This window comes from Coregonus clupeaformis, chromosome 34, assembly GCF_020615455.1.
Source record: "Coregonus clupeaformis isolate EN_2021a chromosome 34, ASM2061545v1, whole genome shotgun sequence".
Lineage (NCBI taxonomy): Eukaryota > Metazoa > Chordata > Actinopteri > Salmoniformes > Salmonidae > Coregonus > Coregonus clupeaformis.
The window spans coordinates 30,223,446-30,242,127 of NC_059225.1; the positions used below are offsets into that span (position 1 = coordinate 30,223,446).

At 41.1% G+C, this 18,682-nt stretch overlaps 2 protein-coding genes across 3 annotated transcripts; both read right to left on the reverse strand.

The window, feature by feature from the left end:
• Window positions 1–422: 422 nt before the first annotated feature.
• On the reverse strand, window positions 423–14,450 carry LOC121549608. The gene is made up of 7 exons (XM_041861395.1): window positions 14,276–14,450; window positions 11,722–11,866; window positions 11,299–11,412; window positions 10,341–10,485; window positions 1,894–2,042; window positions 1,540–1,679; window positions 423–941 (listed from the first exon to the last, which is right to left on the reverse strand). The coding sequence occupies exons 1-7, from the start codon at window positions 14,433–14,435 to the stop codon at window positions 730–732; spliced, it is 1,065 nt and encodes a 354-aa protein (XP_041717329.1). The 5' UTR covers window positions 14,436–14,450; the 3' UTR covers window positions 423–729.
• A 277-nt stretch (window positions 14,451–14,727) lies between these two features.
• LOC121549537 lies at window positions 14,728–18,239 on the reverse strand. Of its 2 annotated transcripts, none has more exons than XM_041861336.2 (8): window positions 18,068–18,239; window positions 17,650–17,764; window positions 17,400–17,544; window positions 16,827–16,940; window positions 16,520–16,664; window positions 16,185–16,333; window positions 15,693–15,826; window positions 14,728–15,317 (listed from the first exon to the last, which is right to left on the reverse strand). In XM_041861336.2, exons 2-8 carry the CDS (start codon window positions 17,753–17,755, stop codon window positions 15,172–15,174), a joined length of 939 nt encoding a protein of 312 aa, XP_041717270.1. In that variant the 5' UTR covers window positions 17,756–17,764; window positions 18,068–18,239; the 3' UTR covers window positions 14,728–15,171. The 2 variants fall into 2 exon arrangements, with proteins under 2 accessions (XP_041717270.1, XP_041717269.1); XM_041861335.2 differs by having other exon boundaries at window positions 16,520–16,682.
• Between the last annotated feature and the right edge of the window lie 443 nt (window positions 18,240–18,682).

The following is an 18,682-nucleotide window of genomic DNA, read 5'->3' on the forward strand; positions in this document are numbered from 1 at the left end:
AGGACGTGCGAGAAGGAGGCATGGACGACAGGCTCAGTTTAATGAGCAACAAAGCTAAAGTTACAGCACGTATTCACCATTGTACTGCCAAAGCAAATGTATGCATTGTACTACTCCAATATGATACACTGTAAAAAAAATCCTGTACTTTTTTAAGTTAATTACTGGCAGCACAGTAGCCAGTAGGTTGCTGTCAATTTACAGTAAAATACTGGCAGCATAGAAGCCACTAAATGACTGTAGATTTACAGGACCTTTACTGAAACACAAATTTACAGCATATTACTGTAACACCTGACTACAGCATCATGCTGTATTTCTAGAATTTACAGTGCATTACTGGAAGCACAGTGGTTAGTAAACTGTTGCAGATGATCACATTTCCAATGACATAAGGACGAACTCAGTGGAAACCGGTAAAGTAAGTTCAAATAAAGTTTATTCAACATTCTGAATTGTGAAGGGACTGTTCGGTATTCAGGAATCAATTTGTTACTGATGAATGTGGAGGCATGTCAACACTCTAAGCTTAGAGTTAACTCAGGCTGTAGCTACTCATCACCAAGAGCACAATGTCCATTTTTACAGAAAATACCATTAATCAGTAGCAAAACTATTAACATGCAAAACAATTCACTTTGGGTAAATCAGTAGTACAGTGTTCATATTAGGACAGCCTCAGCCTCAACAGGAGTTGTTTCTGTTCTAATATGGACACCGTACCCTCTGCTAATTGTCTAAGTTATTACAGAAGACAGGATTCACGAAGCCAGTTTGTGAAGCCATTGTGCTGTCCTTTCCCATTGGTTGGCATACAGTCTTGCAGAAGTCAGGTTTATGGTTGGGCTCCTTGGTCAAATACTTGGATGTGTCATCTGGGTAAAAGCATGTAGTAATCAAACGGACACAGTTCAGGACCGTTGCCGCCAGCATAAGGAACCCTGTGTGGTTGGGACAAGAAATACAAAATCAAGTGTAATGTAAGTGTTACGTAACTGTTATTCATCAGATTATACACAATTGTCTACAAGGTTTTTCTGGTATTCAATTATGACTGGCCTGCAGCGTCAGCTTAGCACTGTTCCAATTACAGCATATGTAATGTGCCTCTAAAATCATGTTATCATTGGCCAGCATCTGCCTACATTAAAATCGATCTGTTACAGAATGTGGGTGTGAGTGGTTGGTATTACTCCAGTATGTGTTCATTCCATAGAGATGTACTAGAGAGCTCATATCCTATCTTTGCAATGTGCATAGTCTGAACAGGTTTAAAGCCAAGGTTGGTGATTTACTGCCACCTGATTTTACAGTTACATTTTAGAAATTTAGCAGGCGCTCTTATCCAGAGCGACTTAGGGAATGTTTTCTCAGGAGTATAATTCCTGCTGACCTGGATTGAATTATGTGATCTACCTTAACCCATAGCAAGTCCCACCTAGTTGACTACTTCAAAATGGTGAAAGCCCTCAATGGCACTGCACATGATAAAACAGGCTTTGGGCCAAGTGTGCCCTCTATCCAACTCTATGTTCTTACCACAGTATACTGTGTTAGGTGCGAGGTCATGGACACGATAGCCTCTGGTGAACATGGCTCCCAGGCCCACAATCAACACAGGGTAGACAGTAAACGTGTAGCGGATGTACTTGGAGAATATGAAGCTCTCAAAGACAAACCTGTTAGGAAATAGCATTGTTTTCAAGACTGAATTAAACCCCAACTTCCCAGTATAGTGTACCCATTTAGTCAGTACGGTGTCCATATTAGGACAGCCTCAGTCTCAGCAGGAGAGACTGTCTAATATGGACACCACAATTATAATCTTTCCATTCAATCAATGATTAGGATCTATATGCATGGGCCCATCATTATTTTATTGTCAGTCATTACCAGATGAGCATCCCCAGGAGAAGTAGGGTGAGCACCATTGAGCTGACCAGAGGATCAGGTAGCCCAGCCTGGTACCTCAGCACAACTCCCAGACTGACCAGGGCCTCCAGGAGTGTCCACCAGCCAAATACAGCCAGTCCGTTCTGGGTCTGCCCCACACAACATCAACACATCAACACAGTTAGATCAGAGGGACCATGATAAAGACATATGAAACAAGACATAGTATTCATTGGTAAGGGATCTGTTTTTAGAATGTGTATTGGTGCATTTAGATTTGTGATGTGGCCCTGGTTGGCCTTGTTTTTAGTGGAGGCTCTAATGCCTTGTGTGCCATGTGAATATGGGTATGGGGGACGGAGGTGCGCTGAGGAGGGGCACTGGGTGGCCATAATGGCTGGGTTTTCCACTGCCGTCCCATTGCGCGGCTTAGCGGCTGGATGCGAGTGTGTGAGATTTTGTGAATGGTGCCACTTCCTTAAGGGAAGTCGGAGGTGATACTTATGGTGTGTTCAATACAACTGGGAACTCTGAAAAATACAAGGTCAAATCATGATGTCAGTAATCTTCAGGTCTGAAAGGCGGAGCTCTCGTAAATCGGAGTTCTCGAAGTTGGAATTCCAAGTTGGATGACCGCTCAAAACTATTTTTCCAGTTGGAGCTCGTTGTTTTCTGAGTTCCCAGTTGTTTTGAATGCGGCATAAGAGGGCATTCTGGCACCGAGTGTCATGGCTGCCTACGTCGTTGCGCGTAGAGGGGCCGAGTTCAGTATTTCTGCCGTGCGGTTATGCTGTAGTGTGTAAGCAGTCCCGTGAAACCAACCACCTCTGTATCTCGCACACCATTGCCAGTATGTGTGTCCAAGTTCATGTGTTGCAAAATGGTGTTTTGGAGCATTATGACAGTCCCCTTAGCGAACATACTGGCAATGGTGTGATGAGGCGGTCTGAAATGTCGAAGAAAATATGACTCAGTCCCCTTCTACGACCGCATGGTCCTCCAGTATTTATTTTATTTAAGTATTGGTTTGCAGTATTTTGCTTTTCAAAGTGTGCTTTTTCATTAGGCCTATTTGGTCAATACATTTATTCTTTATTTAGATGATATTCTGCATGTTTTTTTGACCTTTATATTCTTTATTTGCCTTGTCTTCTTTTTTGTATTTGTGTCTTGAAATGTGAGGAAACAACTAAAAACTTTGGGGGGTAAATATGTAACAGGCATGAGCTCTTGAATGAAGCCTCATGGCCTGTTAGCACAGGTGTTCCTTATTGTTTATTAACGGCGTGGCGTCTAGTATAAATGGTTGGCTGTCAGATGATTGGCATGCTCTGGAAGGATGGGAGTGGTGGTGGTTTTTATTCAAAAGTAAGTATAATCAATTGTAAAATGTGTGTTATGGCACTGCCCTTAGTCCACCTAGAACCGTTCTCCTTCTCCCTGGCCATGTCTTCCTGTAAGTGTTGCAACACTGTCTTGTTTTGATTGAAACACATTTATATTGTCAACAACTAGAAACGCAATCACTGTCTGTAGTACAACATTTGAGCTCTAATTGAAACTGATTATTGTGCATTTGTGAACTACAAAAAGCAGGAAATAAAGGATTGTTGTTGCACCTTATCTTTGGTTTTACTCCCATGCTCTACCGCTGATGTATAAGAACCAGTTATTATTTAGTCGTATTTATACTGAACAAAAAATATGAACACCAAATGTAAAGTGGTGATCCCATCTTTCATGAGCTGAAGATCCCAGAAGTGTTCCCTATGTAATAAAAGCACATTTCTCACAAATTTGGTGCACATTCAGTACCAATCAAAAGTTTGGACACACCTACTCATTCAAGGGTTTTTCTTTCATTGTAGAATAATAGTGAAGACATCATAACTATGAAATAACACATCAAATAAAATAAAATCACATCAAATCACATATGGAATCATGTAGTAACCAATAAAAGTGTTAAACAAATCAAATATATATTTTATATTTGAGATTCTTCAAATAGCCACCCTTTGTCTTGATGACAGCTTTGCACACTCTTGGCATTCTTCTCAACCAGCTTCATGAGGTAGTCAGCGGGAATGCATTTCAATTAACAGGTGTGCCTTGTTAATTTGTGGAATTATGTTCCTTCTTAATGCGTTTGAGCCAATCAGTTGTGTTGTGACAAGGTAGGGGTGATATACAGAAGATAGCCCTATTTGGTAAAAGACCAAGTCCATATTATGGCAAGAAAAGCTCAAATAAGCAAAGGAAAATGACAGTCCATCATTACTTTAAGACATGCAGATCAGTCAATACAGAACATTTCAAGAACTTTGAAGTTTCTTCAAGTGCAGTCGCAAAAACCATCAAGCACTATGATGAAACTGGCTCTCATGAGGACCGGCACAGGAAAGGAAGACCCAGAGTTAACTCTGCTACAGAGGATAAGTTCATTAGAGTTACCAGCCTCAGAAATTGCAGCTCAAATAAATGCTTCACAGAGTTCAAGTAACAGAGACATCTCAACATCAACTGTTCAGAGGAGACTGTGTGAATCAGGCCTTCATGGTCGAATTGCTGCAAAGAAACTACTACTAAATGACACCAATAAGAAGAAGAGACTTGGTGGGCCAAGAAACATGAGCAAAGGACATTAGACCAGTGGAAATGTGTCCTTTGGTCTGGAGTCCAAATTGGAGATTTTTGGTTCCAACCGCCGTGCCTTTGTGAGACGCGGTGTGGGTGAACGGATGATCTCTGCATGTGTATTTCCCACCGTGAAGCATGGAGGAGGAGGAGGTGTTATGGTGTGGGGGTGCTTTGCTGGTGACACTGTCTGTGATTTCTTTAGAATTCAAGCCACACATCACCAGCATGGCTACCACAGCATTCTACAGCGATACGCCATCCCATCTGGTTTGGGCTTAGTGGGACTATCATTTGTTTTTCAACAGGACAATGACTCAACACACCTCCAGGCTGTGTAACGGCTATTTTACCAAGAAAGAGAGTGATGGAGTGCTGCATCAGATGACCTGGCCTCCACAATCCCCCGACATCAACCCAATTGAGATGGTTTGGGAAAAGTCGGACTGCAGAGTGAAGGAAAAGCAGCCAACAAGTGCTCAGCATATGTGGGAACTCCTTCAAGACTGTTGGAAAAGTATTCCAGGTGAAGCTGGTTGAGAGAATGCCAAGAGTGTGCAAGGCTGTCATCAAGGCAAAGGGTGGCTATTTGAAGAATCTCAAATATAAAATATACTTTGATTTGTTTAACACTTTTTTGGTTACTACATAATTCAATATGTGTTATTTCATAGCTTTGATGTCTTCACTATTATTTTACAATGTAGAAAATAGAAAAATAAATAAAGGAAAACCCTTGAATGAGTAGGTGTGTCCAAACTTTTGACTGGTACTATATTTGTTTACATCCCTATTAGTGAGCAATTCTAAAGATAATCCAATTGATAAAAATATATATTAAAAAACAATATCATGAATGGGACTGGTGGAGTTGTCACACATGCAGCTAACAAAAATATATTGAAATGTCTGCTCTACTCAAAATTACAACCAACTAATTGCAGCATTACCGCAAAAATGGAAGAGGCAAGTCGAAGGTGGAGAAAGTAAGGAACATGCATTAAAGACCAAAATTGTTTAAACAACATTCGGATAAATAAAAAAGTATACCAGTTTCATTTAAGTACCGACAAATTGACAGCTGTGCCATATAAATTGCAAAATAGTTGGGAAGAGATTTTCGATGGTTTATGAACTGATACACAAAACGACGCTGGATTCTGAGTTTTTCAATTTAAATCATTATACAAAATTCTTGCAACCAACACAATGATATACAGTGGGGGAAAAAAGTATTTTGTCAGCCACCAATTGTGCAAGTTCTCCCACTTAAAAAGATGAGAGACCCTGTAATTTTCATCATAGGTACACGTCAACTATGACAGACAAAATGAGAGAAAAAAAATCCAGGAAATTACATTGTAGGATTTTTAATGAATTTATTGGCAAATTATGGTGGAAAATAAGTATTTGGTCAATAACAAAAGTTTCTCAATACTTTGTTATATACCCTTTGTTGGCAATGACACAGGTCAAACGTTTTCTGTAAGTCTTCACAAGGTTTTCACACACTGTTGCTGGTATTTTGGCCCATTCCTCCATGCAGATCTCCTCTAGAGCAGTTATGTTTTGGGGCTGTCGCTGGGCAACACGGACTTTCAACTACCTCCAAATATTTTCTATGGGGTTGAGATCTGGAGACTGGCTAGGCCACTCCAGGACCTTGAAATGCTTCTTACGAAGCCACTCCTTCATTGCCCGGGTGGTGTGTTTGGGATCATTGTCATGCTGAAAGACCCAGCCACGTTTCATCTTCAATGCCCTTGCTGATGGAAGGAGGTTTTCACTCAAAATCTCACGATACATGGCCCCATTCATTCTTTCCTTTACACGGATCAGCCGTCCTGGTACCTTTGCAGAACAACAGCCCCAAAGCATGATGTTTCCACCCCCATGCTTCACAGTAGGTATGGTGTTCTTTGGATGCAACTCAGCATTCTTTGTCCTCCAAACACGACGAGTTGAGTTTTTACCAAAAGGTTCTATTTTGGTTTCATCTGACCATATCACATTCTCCCAATCCTCTTCTGGATCATCCAAATGCACTCTAGCAAACTTCAGACGGGCCTGGACGTGTACTGACTTAAGCAGGGGGACACGTCTGGCACTGCAGGATTTGAGTCCCTGGCGGCGTAGTGTGTTACTGATGGTAGGCTTTGTTACTTTGGTCCCAGCTCTCTGCAGGTCATTCACTAGGTCCCCCCGTGTGGTTCTGGGATTTTTGCTCACCGTTCTTGTGATCATTTTGACCCCACGGGGTGAGATCTTGCGTGGAGCCCCAGATCGAGGGAGATTATCAGTGGTCTTGTATGTCTTCCATTTCCTAATAATTGCTCCCACAGTTGATTTCTTCAAACCAAGATGCTTACCTATTGCAGATTCAATCTTCCCAGCCTGGTGCAGGTCTACAATTTTGTTTCTGGTGTCCTTTGACAGCTCTTTGGTCTTGGCCATAGTGGAGTTTGGAGTGTGACTGTTTGAGGTTGTGGACAGGTGTCTTTTATACTGATAACAAGTTCAAACAGGTGCCATTAATACAGGTAACGAGTGGAGGAAAGAGGAGCCTCTTAAAGAAGAAGTTACAGGTCTGTGAGAGCCAGAAATCTTGCTTGTTTGTAGGTGACCAAATACTTATTTTCAACCATAATCTGCCAATAAATTCATAAAAAATCCTACAATGTGATTTTCTGGAATTTTTTTCTCTCAATTTGTCTGTCATAGTTGACGTGTACCTATGATGACAATTACAGGCCTCTCATCTTTTTAAGTGGGAGAACTTGCACAATTGGTGGCTGACTAAATACTTTTTCCCCCACTGTATATATGGGGATACAACCTTCCCAGCACTGCTGTAGGGTAGTTGAAGGATAGGACTAAAAACAACCAAAACATAACTATTGTGAAATAAACTGTGTCCGTAAAATGTATATAGCATTTATAAGCTGGAAGTAGAGGCCTAAGTGTTGTTGCCCATTAGTTTACTCCAATTAGGGGAGGGGAGGTAGGGTTAGGGGAAATAATAAAGGAAAATATATTTAAAAAGATAATCCTTCCACCTGACAGGTGTGGCATATCAATAACATTATTAAACAGCATTATCATTACACAGCTGCACCTTGTGCTAGGGACAATAAAAGGCCACTCTAAAATGTGCAGTTTTGTCACACAACACAATGCCTCAGATGTCTCATGTTTTGAGGGAGCGTGCCATTGGCATGCTGACTGCAGGAATGTCCACCAGAGCTGTTGCCAGAGAATTGAATGTTAAATTCTATCAGACGGTCTCAGGGAAGCTTATCTGCATGCTCGTCGTCCTCACCAGGATCATGACCTGACTGTAGTTCGGCATGGTAACCGACTTCAGTGGGCAAATGCTTACTTTCGATAGCCACTGACACATTGGAGAAGTACGCTCTTTACCGATGAATCCCGGTTTCAACTGTACCAGGCTGATGGCAGACAATGTGTATGGCGTCGTGTGGGCGAGTGGTTTGATTTGGTCAACGTTGTGAACAGAGTGCCCCATGGTGGAGGTGGGGTTATGGTTTGGGATGCTCTGGATCAATGTGTACGACAGCGTCTTCCACTTCCCACCAATATCTATCAACTTCGCACAGCCATTGAAGAGGAGTAGGACAACATTCCACAGACCACAATCACCAGCCTGATCAACTCTATGCGAAGGAGATGTCGCGCTGTATGAGGCAAATGGTGGTCGCACCAGATACTGACTGGTTTTCTGATCCACGCCTCTACCTTTTTTTGTAAGGTATCTGTGACCAACAGATGCATATCTTATTCCCAGTCATGTGAAATCCATAGATTAGGGCGTAATTAATGTAATTCAATTGATTGATTTCCTTATATGAACTGTAACTAAGTAAAATGTTTGAAGTTGTTCCATGTTGCGTTTATATTTTTGTTCAGTGTAGTTATTTACCAGAGGACCTTACCTCTTTAAACCAGATTGGCAGCTACAAACATACAGTGCATTCGGAAAGTATTCAGACCCCTTCCCCTTTTCCAGATTTAGTTAGGTTACAGCATTATTCTAAAATTGATTAAATAAAATTTCTCCCTCATCAATCTACACACAATACCCCATAATGACAAAAGAGGAAACAGATTTTTTGGGATTTTAGCAAATGTATTACAAATAAAAAACAGAAATACCTTATTTGCATAAGTATTCAGACCCTTTGCTATGAGATTCGAAATTGAGCTCAGGTGCATCCTGTTTCCATTGATCATCCTTGAGATATTTCTACAACTTGATTGGAGTCCACCAGTGGTAAATTGAATTGATTCGACATGATTTGGAAAGGCACACACCTGTTTATATAAGGTCCCACAGTTGACAGTGCATGTCAGAGCAAAAACCAAGCCATGAGGTTGAAGGAATTGTCCGCAGACCTCTGAGACGGGATTGTGTCGAGGCACAGATCTGGGGAAGGTTACCAAAAAATTATTGCAGGATTGAAGGTCCCCAAGAACACAGTGGCCTACATCATTCTTAAATGGAAGAAGTTTGGAACCACCAAGACTCTTCCTAGAGCTGTCTGCCCAGCCAAACTGAGCAATCAGGGAGAAGGGCCTTGGTCAGGGAGATGACCAAGAACCCAATGGTCACTCTGACAGAGCTCCAGAGTTCCTCTGTTGGAGATGGGAGAACCTTCCAGAAGAAAAAAACCCATCTCTGCAGGACTCCACCAATGAGCCTTTATGGTAGAGTGGCCAGACGGAAGCCATTCCTCAGTAAAAGGCACATGACAGCCCGCTTGGAGTTTGCCAAAAGGCACCTAAAGGACCCTGACCATCAGAAACAAGATACTCTGGTCTGATGAAACCAAGATTGAACTCTTTGGCCTGAATGCCAAGCGTCACGTCTGGAGGAAACCTGGCACCATCCCTGCGGTGAAGCATGGTGGAGGCAGCATCATGCTGTGGCAATATTTTTCAGCGTCAGGGACTGGGAGACTAGTTAGGATTAAGGGAAAGATGAACGGAGCAAAGTACAGAGAGATCCTTGATGAAAACCTGCTCCAGAGAGCTCAGGACATCAGACTGGGGCGAAGATTCACCTTCCAACAGGCTTTGGGACATCTTTGAATGTCCTTGAGTGGCCCAGCCAGAGCCCAGACTTGAACCCAATCGAACATCTCTGGAGAGACCTGAAAATAGCTTTTCAGCGACACTCCCCATCCAACCTAACTGAGCTTGAGAGGATCTGTAGAGAAGAATGGGAGAAACTCCCCAAAAACAGGTGTGCCAAGCTTGTAACGTCATACCCAAGAAGACTCAAGGCTTTAATCCCTGCCAAAGGTGCTTCAACAAAGTACTGAGTAAAGTGTCTGAATACTTATGTAAATGTCATATTTCAGTTTTTGTTTTTAATAAATGTGCAAACATTTCAAAAACATGTTTTTGCTTTGTCATTATGTGCTATTGTTTGCAGATTGATGACGATATAGTTTTTGAAATCCATTTTAGAATAAGGTTGTAACGTAACAAAAGGTGAAAAAAGTCAAGGGGTTTGAATACTTTCTGAATACACTCCACATCCCACTGGGCACACACTGTTTGAATCATCGTTGTTTCCACATCATTTCAATGAAATTTCAATGAAATTACGTTAAACCAACATGGAATCGACGTTGAATTGACATCATGCTAAAGAATAAGTTTAACCAATTCAACTTGGTTACATAAGGTCATTTTGCCCTGAAGCTCATTGACTAACAGCAGCATGATAAAAACAAGCAACTGTGCTACATCTTGACATCAATATGTAGATAAGATCTTGAATTCACCAGATAGCGGGTCCACCAGGGTTCTTTAGGGTTATTGATGGCCAGCCAGGCTCTGTGATTGTGCAGGTTTCGGTAGGACACATACAGCATTTGGAAGCTGTGAACTGGCATAACCCATTTAAAAAACAGGGATGGTAGAAGGTCACTGTAAAAACACAAAGGATGTTCCATATTTTAGCATTGTCTTACTTGGTTCTGCAAATAGGCTCACTGTATTTCTTTTGTCATATTGTAAAATCCAAAAATGTGTATCTTAATGGGGAAGTTTAGTATTTGAAAGTTCCAATGCAGCCGTTTTCCTCTCAATATCTAATAATTTCTGGGCAACAATTAAGTACCTTACTTTGATTGTTTTCAATTAAAATGGTCAAAAAAGAGAGCAATTTCTCAAGCAAAAATGTTGATAAGACTGTCTGGGAGTGGTCTGAGTGAGGAGGGGAAACTGAAAAATAGCTGTTATTGGCAGAGACGTTTGGATCTCTCTTTCTTATTGGTCTGTTTTCTAATTTACCGCTTGGTGATGTCACCAGGCATTCCACAACTCCATCCCACCTAAACAGTCAGAAGTTTCAGGTGGTCTTTTCAAACAGCTCTTAAACTAAAAGGGTATTATCATCATTTAAACAATTTCACAGTATCATTCAAACCTCATAGTGTGGAAATATATATAAAACACAGGAAAATCACGTTTTGGCTGCACTGGGCCTTTAAAATTGAACGTTAGATGGTTCCTCACCCTGAAAGTAGTCTATCGGCCAGGAGAAACTGTAATCCACGGTTAGGTTGTCTTTAAACAGCAACTACCAAAGTTAGCTGAAGTTTGTAGTGGCTGTTTAAATAAATTAAGCCATGGATTAGAGTTTATCCTGGCCCATAGACTACTTTCAGGATGAGGAACCATCTAACAGTACGTTTTTAAAACTTCCCATTTAAATGTAAAAAGTGCCAAACCACTTACTGCCTGTCCCAGAGAAACAGCCAAGTGATCTTTGCTACGTTGATCACAGTCCAGATCAGATAGAATGACGGAGGGTGAATCTCAGGGTTGCAGGAGACTGGTCCAAACACATTCCTTTCATGCAGAGAACATCAATCACAACTGAATGATATAAATCACACATGCTGTACTTCCTCATCATTTAATTTTCATCACTTAGGCATTCAGGTAACCTTTGGAAGAGTGGGGGGTGAGAGAGAGAGAGAGAGAGAGAGAGAGAGAGAGAGAGAGAGAGAGAGAGAGAAAGAGAGAGGAGAGAGAGAGAGGACAGGAGAGAGAGAGAGAGAGTGAGAGAGAGAGAAAGAGAGAAAGAGAGAGAGCGAGAGAGAAAGAAAGCAAGAGCGAGAGCAAGAGAGAGCGAGAGAGTGTGTGTGTGTGTGATACCTCTGGAACACAGTAAAGAGAGAGTGTATGAGCCAAGCACTGCTCCATATCCGGAGCATGATCCAGGTGTTGTCTGCCCAGCAGTCCATGGTCACCTCCAGAGGAAAGGACTCCGAGACATTATCCATTGTGGTCCTAAACAGACCTAGGGAATAAAGCCATTGCATGTTTGGTAAAGGGACTCTATAGAGAGCAATAGTAATGGCGTCTTTTTGTAGGCATTGACTCCTCCATGGCCTCCAATGTTTTTTTTGTTGTTGAGTTTTGGGATAAATGCCGAAAATAAGGTCTATGGTAAACACAGGCTTAGGAGATCCTATGTGTTTTGTTCTTTGAGATAATCTTCATCAGCTAACGTCTTTTTTTTTGTGTGAATTTTGAATTTTTTTTAAAAAAAAACAAGCATATAAAGGCTTCAGAATTCATAAAGGTCATGTTAACTGACTGATTGTCATGGATTCTGCCGAGACTGCCCTTCCTTCTGGTTCGGGCAGGCTTCGGCGTTCGTCGTCACCGGAATACTAGCTGCTGCCGATCTATGTTCTATGTTTCTATGTTCACCTGGTTGTTGTCTGTTGTTGCACACCTGTTCCCTATTATGTTATTTGGTCTTCCCTATTTAACCTGTTCACGTCCACTGTGTGGTGTGCGTGTTTGTTGCTTGTGCGAGTGTCATTTGTGAGCGGGTTTGCTCCTCCCTGTGTGTGGAGGTTTTGCTTGTATTTCTTTACTATTCAGTAAAGTGGATCTTCATTTCATTCTGTGTCCTGCGCTTGACTCTGGCCTACCGCATTCCACAGACATTCGTGACACTGATATTATCTCATAGAACAAAACATATAAGATCTCCTAAGCCTGTGTTAACCTCAGATCTTATTTCCGGCGTTTATCCCAAAACCCCATAGTTTCTTCATTAATTTCCCCCATAGGAATGGCTAAACGAACCAGAGGTAACTCATTTCTGTTTTTTAGGACTACAAACTAGCGAGCTCTATAATCCATAATGAGGCTGTCCTAATATGGACACCATACATTTACTGTGTCTAACAGTAAGTATAGTGTTGCAATGTAATACCAGTATAGGCTATGTGAAGATGAAGCTGTATTGTGAATAACAAGCCAGCCTATCCTATTGGCAATGGAAATACTTTAGTGGTTGCCACCTAGCATAGGTACAGATCCACAGCATTCACGAGTATGGTGTCCTAATATGGACACCGTAAACCAGCGAGATGAAGAATACATCAGTATGAGCAGTAACATCAAAGACAGTACAGTATGAAGATGTGCAGAAACTGCTTCTCCAATAGAAATCCCTGATCACAGTTATAGGTGATGTCATGGTGGTGTTAGCTAGAATAGCTCATGCACAGAAACACGTCACCAGGTCTAACGGTTGTGTTGCGTAGAACTGCGCATGTGCAGGCCGTCAAATGAGAGGCACTCCTTCGATACAAAGTTGTTTTTGACAAAAATGAAACGTTTTTCACTTTCACAACGTTGTAGTAATGACAGGTTCAGCTACTTAAGACATTGGCTAAATACAGGTTTTGCCTTTAGAATTGGAGAAAATTAACAACTAAGGATGAATTTTTCACTTCTCCCATTGACTTGCCAAACCCCAAACCCCAGTCTGGTCTGTCGAGTCTCCTTCGCAACACATTCCCGGTAGTATCACGATGTTGTGTCTCTGGGTTTGAAAACTCAGTGGTAGCGTTACCTCCAGTCATCAAAGTTTCCTTTCATAAGTTTCTGGAAAGTGCTTTTATCAACTCATCTGCTTATGTAATGTAGTTGGTGAGTTAAACATACAATCACTGGCTTCTCTTCATTGCTGGGCTGTAAAAATGTGACATTTGGAATGCGTGGCAGACCAAAGGTCTATCGTTACATAAAGTCAATCCACTGTGGATACATTGATGTGAAACAAGTTGTTATAACAACTTATCTTCTCAAAGGGATCCTTTTGGTGACATACTGTATATGCATTTGAAACATCCCTGCAGGAGATATCACTTACAGGTCATATTAGGTAAAATAGTCATTAAATATGACAAAGTGACAAAGTTATCATTTATACAGTAGGGTCCGAAATTATTGACACCCTTGATAAAGATGAGCAATAATGACTGTATAAAAGAAATAATTCAAATACTGAGCTATATTGTATGCTAAAATAATTGGGAAATTATATTATTTTATACTAATACAATAGCTCAGAGAAATAGATTTTGTTTAATAAGTAATAATTTTCCCCCTCAAAAAGGTAGAGGTCAAAATGATTGTCACCCCTAAAAATGTGTATTAAAAAAGTAGTCAAAAGTTTAGTATTTGGTCCCATGTTCCTGGCACGCAATGACCACATCAAGCCTTTAACTCTATAAACTTGACTCTGCAAATGGTGGCATTATAATCATATCATTGCATTCAGGATACATCCACTAGCCACTGTACTTGTTTATCCAGATTGTCTGCTAACCCACAGTCCCTGTTGCCTTCACAGTAGTGCACTGTAGTACAGAGCTGGACCAGCATTCTGGTAGATTTCACTCACCACCAGAGTTGGTCCCTGATGCTAGAACATGGAAGGTCTCGGAGAACACCTGGCTAACCATGGCCAGAGTGATACACACACCGTGCAGGACCACATGGTGAAGACGTCCCTCCATACTGCCCTGGCCCTGGGTATTCAGAGACACATGGGAGCGGTACATGCTCCCTGTCGAGCTATCAACTGTAGACAGCTCGCCTCACACACTTTTATACACACACTGTCTGGGATCGGTTGCATTGGACTTTGGCTAATGGCACTGTTTCAGTCAGTGTATCATGGTTTACTGTCGCATAATAGGGTTAGTGTGTGTGTGTGTGTGTGTACATAATTTGTGTGTGTGTTTGGTTATTTTTCCCCAAGGTGTCTAACGAATGGGTGCTCCTACAATTGCACAGTTGTACACTGTCGTATTTACTATCGTTAAATCACAATAACATTTACAGATAAGTACATTAATATGTATAATAATACACTTTATTTCTATTGCTCCATTCATACATAAATGCATCTAAAGGAAAACGTCAAAACACAAAGGTAGATCATATCATGGTATAAAACAATATGGTGGTAGTTCAAGATTAATACAGAAAAATCTAAAATTCACATTAATGTCATTGAATTAGCATTGCGGTCATGAGAGAATTCCGGTTCATAGTTTTATATCACACACAGTAATTGATATGATCTCGAAAGACATTAGCATGGCCAATGGTTATGAGCTCAATCTGTACAGTACAAAGGCACTATTAGCCTAAATCTTCACCTACATGTCTTGCTGAAGCAAAGCCTTAGGAATCCAACACAGGGAGAGTTTGATCACGTCTCAGCCATTAAATGTTTAGGAAAACAACATCCAAACAAGGGGGACATGAATATCCGCAGCAGCTCTCTTCTTCCTACATAAAGATGAGCTTCTGTGTTCTGGCGATGTCCACTGGAGACATGAGCTCCTCTTCGCCGTAAAACGGTTTGTTCTTGTGCTTCCATAACACCATGACAATGCGTACAATGAATATGACACTGGTTATGGCCAAGATGACAGCTGAAAAAGAGATGAGGCATCAGGTATGTTAGCCATAAGAGCCATGGGAAAGTCAGTTCAGTGACTACAGACAGTGATACAAGAATAACATTGACACTAGTCTAGTAGTGAAGATAGTGTAAACATTGCCAATAGCATTTAAGTATACTCAGTTCTCATTATATTTACATACTTACATACAGTAAATATAACATTATCTAATCGTATCATTTGCAGTTAAGGATGAAACACTTTTACAAGATTACCGATGGTAATCTACTAATAATGCATACGTACGGTGTCCATATTAGGACAGGCTGTCCAAATATGGACACCTTACACATGTTATCTTCCTCTAGGTGTCAGTTTAGGAGTCAGTCAAGACATAGGGCCTACCAGACATGATGTCTATGTGGGTACCGGGCGTGGCTGGATTGGCCACACTCGCTGCCAACACCAGGATCACCACAGGATACACTGTGAGGATGTAACGCACGTGCTTATCCAAGTACCAGTTCTCTATGACAAACCTGAGAGAGTTATAAGGAGGAAGAAAATAGAAATCAATAATGCATCAAGTCCCATGCTTCAAAAAAGGTAAGAGAAGGAAAGGTTTCTGGTGATTGTATGGTGGCCCTAAGGGGCAAATTAGCTTTTAAAATGTAGTGACAGCTGCACACAATGCAGGTACTTGCTTTGTGTGCACGAGCTGTCACACTATTTTAAAAGCTACTTTGCCACTTTGTATCATTATCTTCTCATAGTTTATGTATATTAAGTAAATCCACTGTTCAATGGAAAATCTAATGGTAAAGCTCAAATGTATGGTTTATTGATTCAACACCACTGAATTGAGAGGTTAGATAAAATGTAGGATCAAACTCTCACCATCCTATGAGTCCCAATTGGAGCAGAACTAGGACCATTATGGCAGCATCTGTCTTGGGTATTGGGGTTTGATGGTCTAAAACAACAGTCAAGTGTAAAAAGGTAGCCACAGCCCACCATGTTGCATACAAAGCCACTCCGTTTTGCACCTGTAAAAGAGTTAACAAATACGGTGTCCGTATTAGGACAGCTTCAGTCCTGCTGAAACTGAGGCTTCACAATATGGACACCATAAACAGGTAGCACATTTCTGTACCAAAAAGTCACACTTGTGGAAGGTTTGTGTTACGCAATGCAATGTTCTTGGAGAATCATAGAAAAAACAGTTGTTGTACCAGTATTCGAATGAGCCAGAGATCATTGTTGTGATATTTGTGGAGCCACGCTCCATAGACGACCAGTCCGTAGCAGGAGAACATGATAATCACGCAGTTTGAGATGGCCTGTAATGCTGTGATCAGGAGTGTTGGCACCATCTTTCTATGACAAACACAGAAACTAGAAAACGTAATTTGTCTTGAGAAATACAGCTGTACAAATGATTTCCTTGCCATGAATTCAATGTAGAAACTCAAAACAACTCAAAACATTTAAAGAGTTGTATATAATTGTACAGTAAATACACATAATATGATCACTTACTCTTTGTCGTACAGAAATAACCATGCCATATTCAAAACGCTATTTACGATCCAGGACAAGTAGAATCCATAGGGCAGGACAGCAGGAGTGGTGTACATCCATGTATAGGCTTCCCTAAGGAACAGGAACAGGAACATCATCATCATCATCATCATCATCATCATCATCATCATCATCATCATCACCATCATGAAAATCAACAACAACATCATCATCATCATCAACATCTGGGCCAGAACTAGGCCTGGGAATTTTGGGAAAGTTACTGGAATTCTGCACCCCTAGCCAGGACAGTAAAAATCACACTTTCTGCACCTTTTTTTTTTTTTGTCTCACCTAGGTGAATAAATAGAGGCCAATTAGCCTGGATGCCTCCTTATGGAATTGTCATGTTTGGCATGGATTTGGCAAGATAGCAGGAACAGATCTGGGACCAGGCTAATGTCCAGTGCAAAGCTGATTTAATTCCAGCCAGGGTTTGGGTTGAGAAATAACCAAATTATCTGAAGGACCAATGTTTACATGATTGTTGTAGTGTCATCGAGAGTTTAACTTTATTGGAAAGTATCGTACCTTCTACGGAGATTGTGTATCAGATAGATGAACATGCCGATCAACCAGATGTTAAGGACATCCCATAGAAAGAGTACCCATCTATCCGGGGTTAGGTGCGTTGTGGACTTGCTCAGCACATACTGTGTGGTTTGCATGAAAGCACCTGCATGTTCAAACACACAGGTTACAAAACATTCCTTCGGATGCAATTTGTTTTTAGATATTTCAAACAGATGTCATTGACTTAAAGTGGGCTGTAATAATTCACCTGTCCAGGGCCCAAATAGAGCCAATATGTTGAATGTCAGCGCAATAAGATAGCTTATTAGGGCCAGAAACATCAGAAAAACACGGACTGAAATGCACTCTCCCATGTTCAAGATCTAAGGATAGAAGTACAAAACTAATTTCAGTACAGTCATTTCAGTAGTAATTTCAGTCCGAAGTCACACGTCATTATAATCAGTTACACCCTCTTTTCACTATGTCAAAAACATTAGATTTCTGTGTTCTACCCCGTTGCAACACATTAGGTAGTTTTAGGTCCACAATGTTTCTCAGATGGCCCTATTTAACATTGTTACAGTACAACAATGCATGTATTGTGCCTAATACAATGAAGTGAATTGTTCATAAATTATTCTGTAATAAGACTGATGAACAGTATGTGAAATAGAATAGCTTACCTTACGATGGTGGTTCTGAAACACTGTTAATCCCTTCTAGGACAGACCTTCTAGGATATTCTGTGGAAAAAGTCATCAACAGATTGTTCCCAGTTGCTCCCACACAGGAGAGTAGGTGGACGCAGCACGCATTAGGGTTCACAATATTCAGGATGGTCTTGCTGCTATTGGCGCTATCTCCACAGATCATAAATAGATCTGCCCATGGACGGAGAAAGATATGGGTGGACGTAGCAGAGACTCCTCCTCTATCTCCATTCATAAGCCCACATTAAGTCATAATCGAAGGACAATCCGCGTCATTGTGTTGGGAACAAGTCGTGTCATTGTTGTAATGTCAACCCTTACCCAACATTGAATAGGCCACGGCTTAGGAACATTGTGGAACAAAACAAACTCCCTTATGTTGTCTAGTGGCATAGATCACCTCAATGTTATGTCCCTGAATCAAAGAAAAGCCTGTATCTCACTCAGATATCTTAACAATCTAACAGGATGATGTATTCCATGGGGCCACAAGGTGTCAGATCTGCTCTATTTTTTATAGCCATGCTGTAACAGCATGTGACATACAGCCTTATACCACACAGTGTCACCATTGCATTATATTACGCC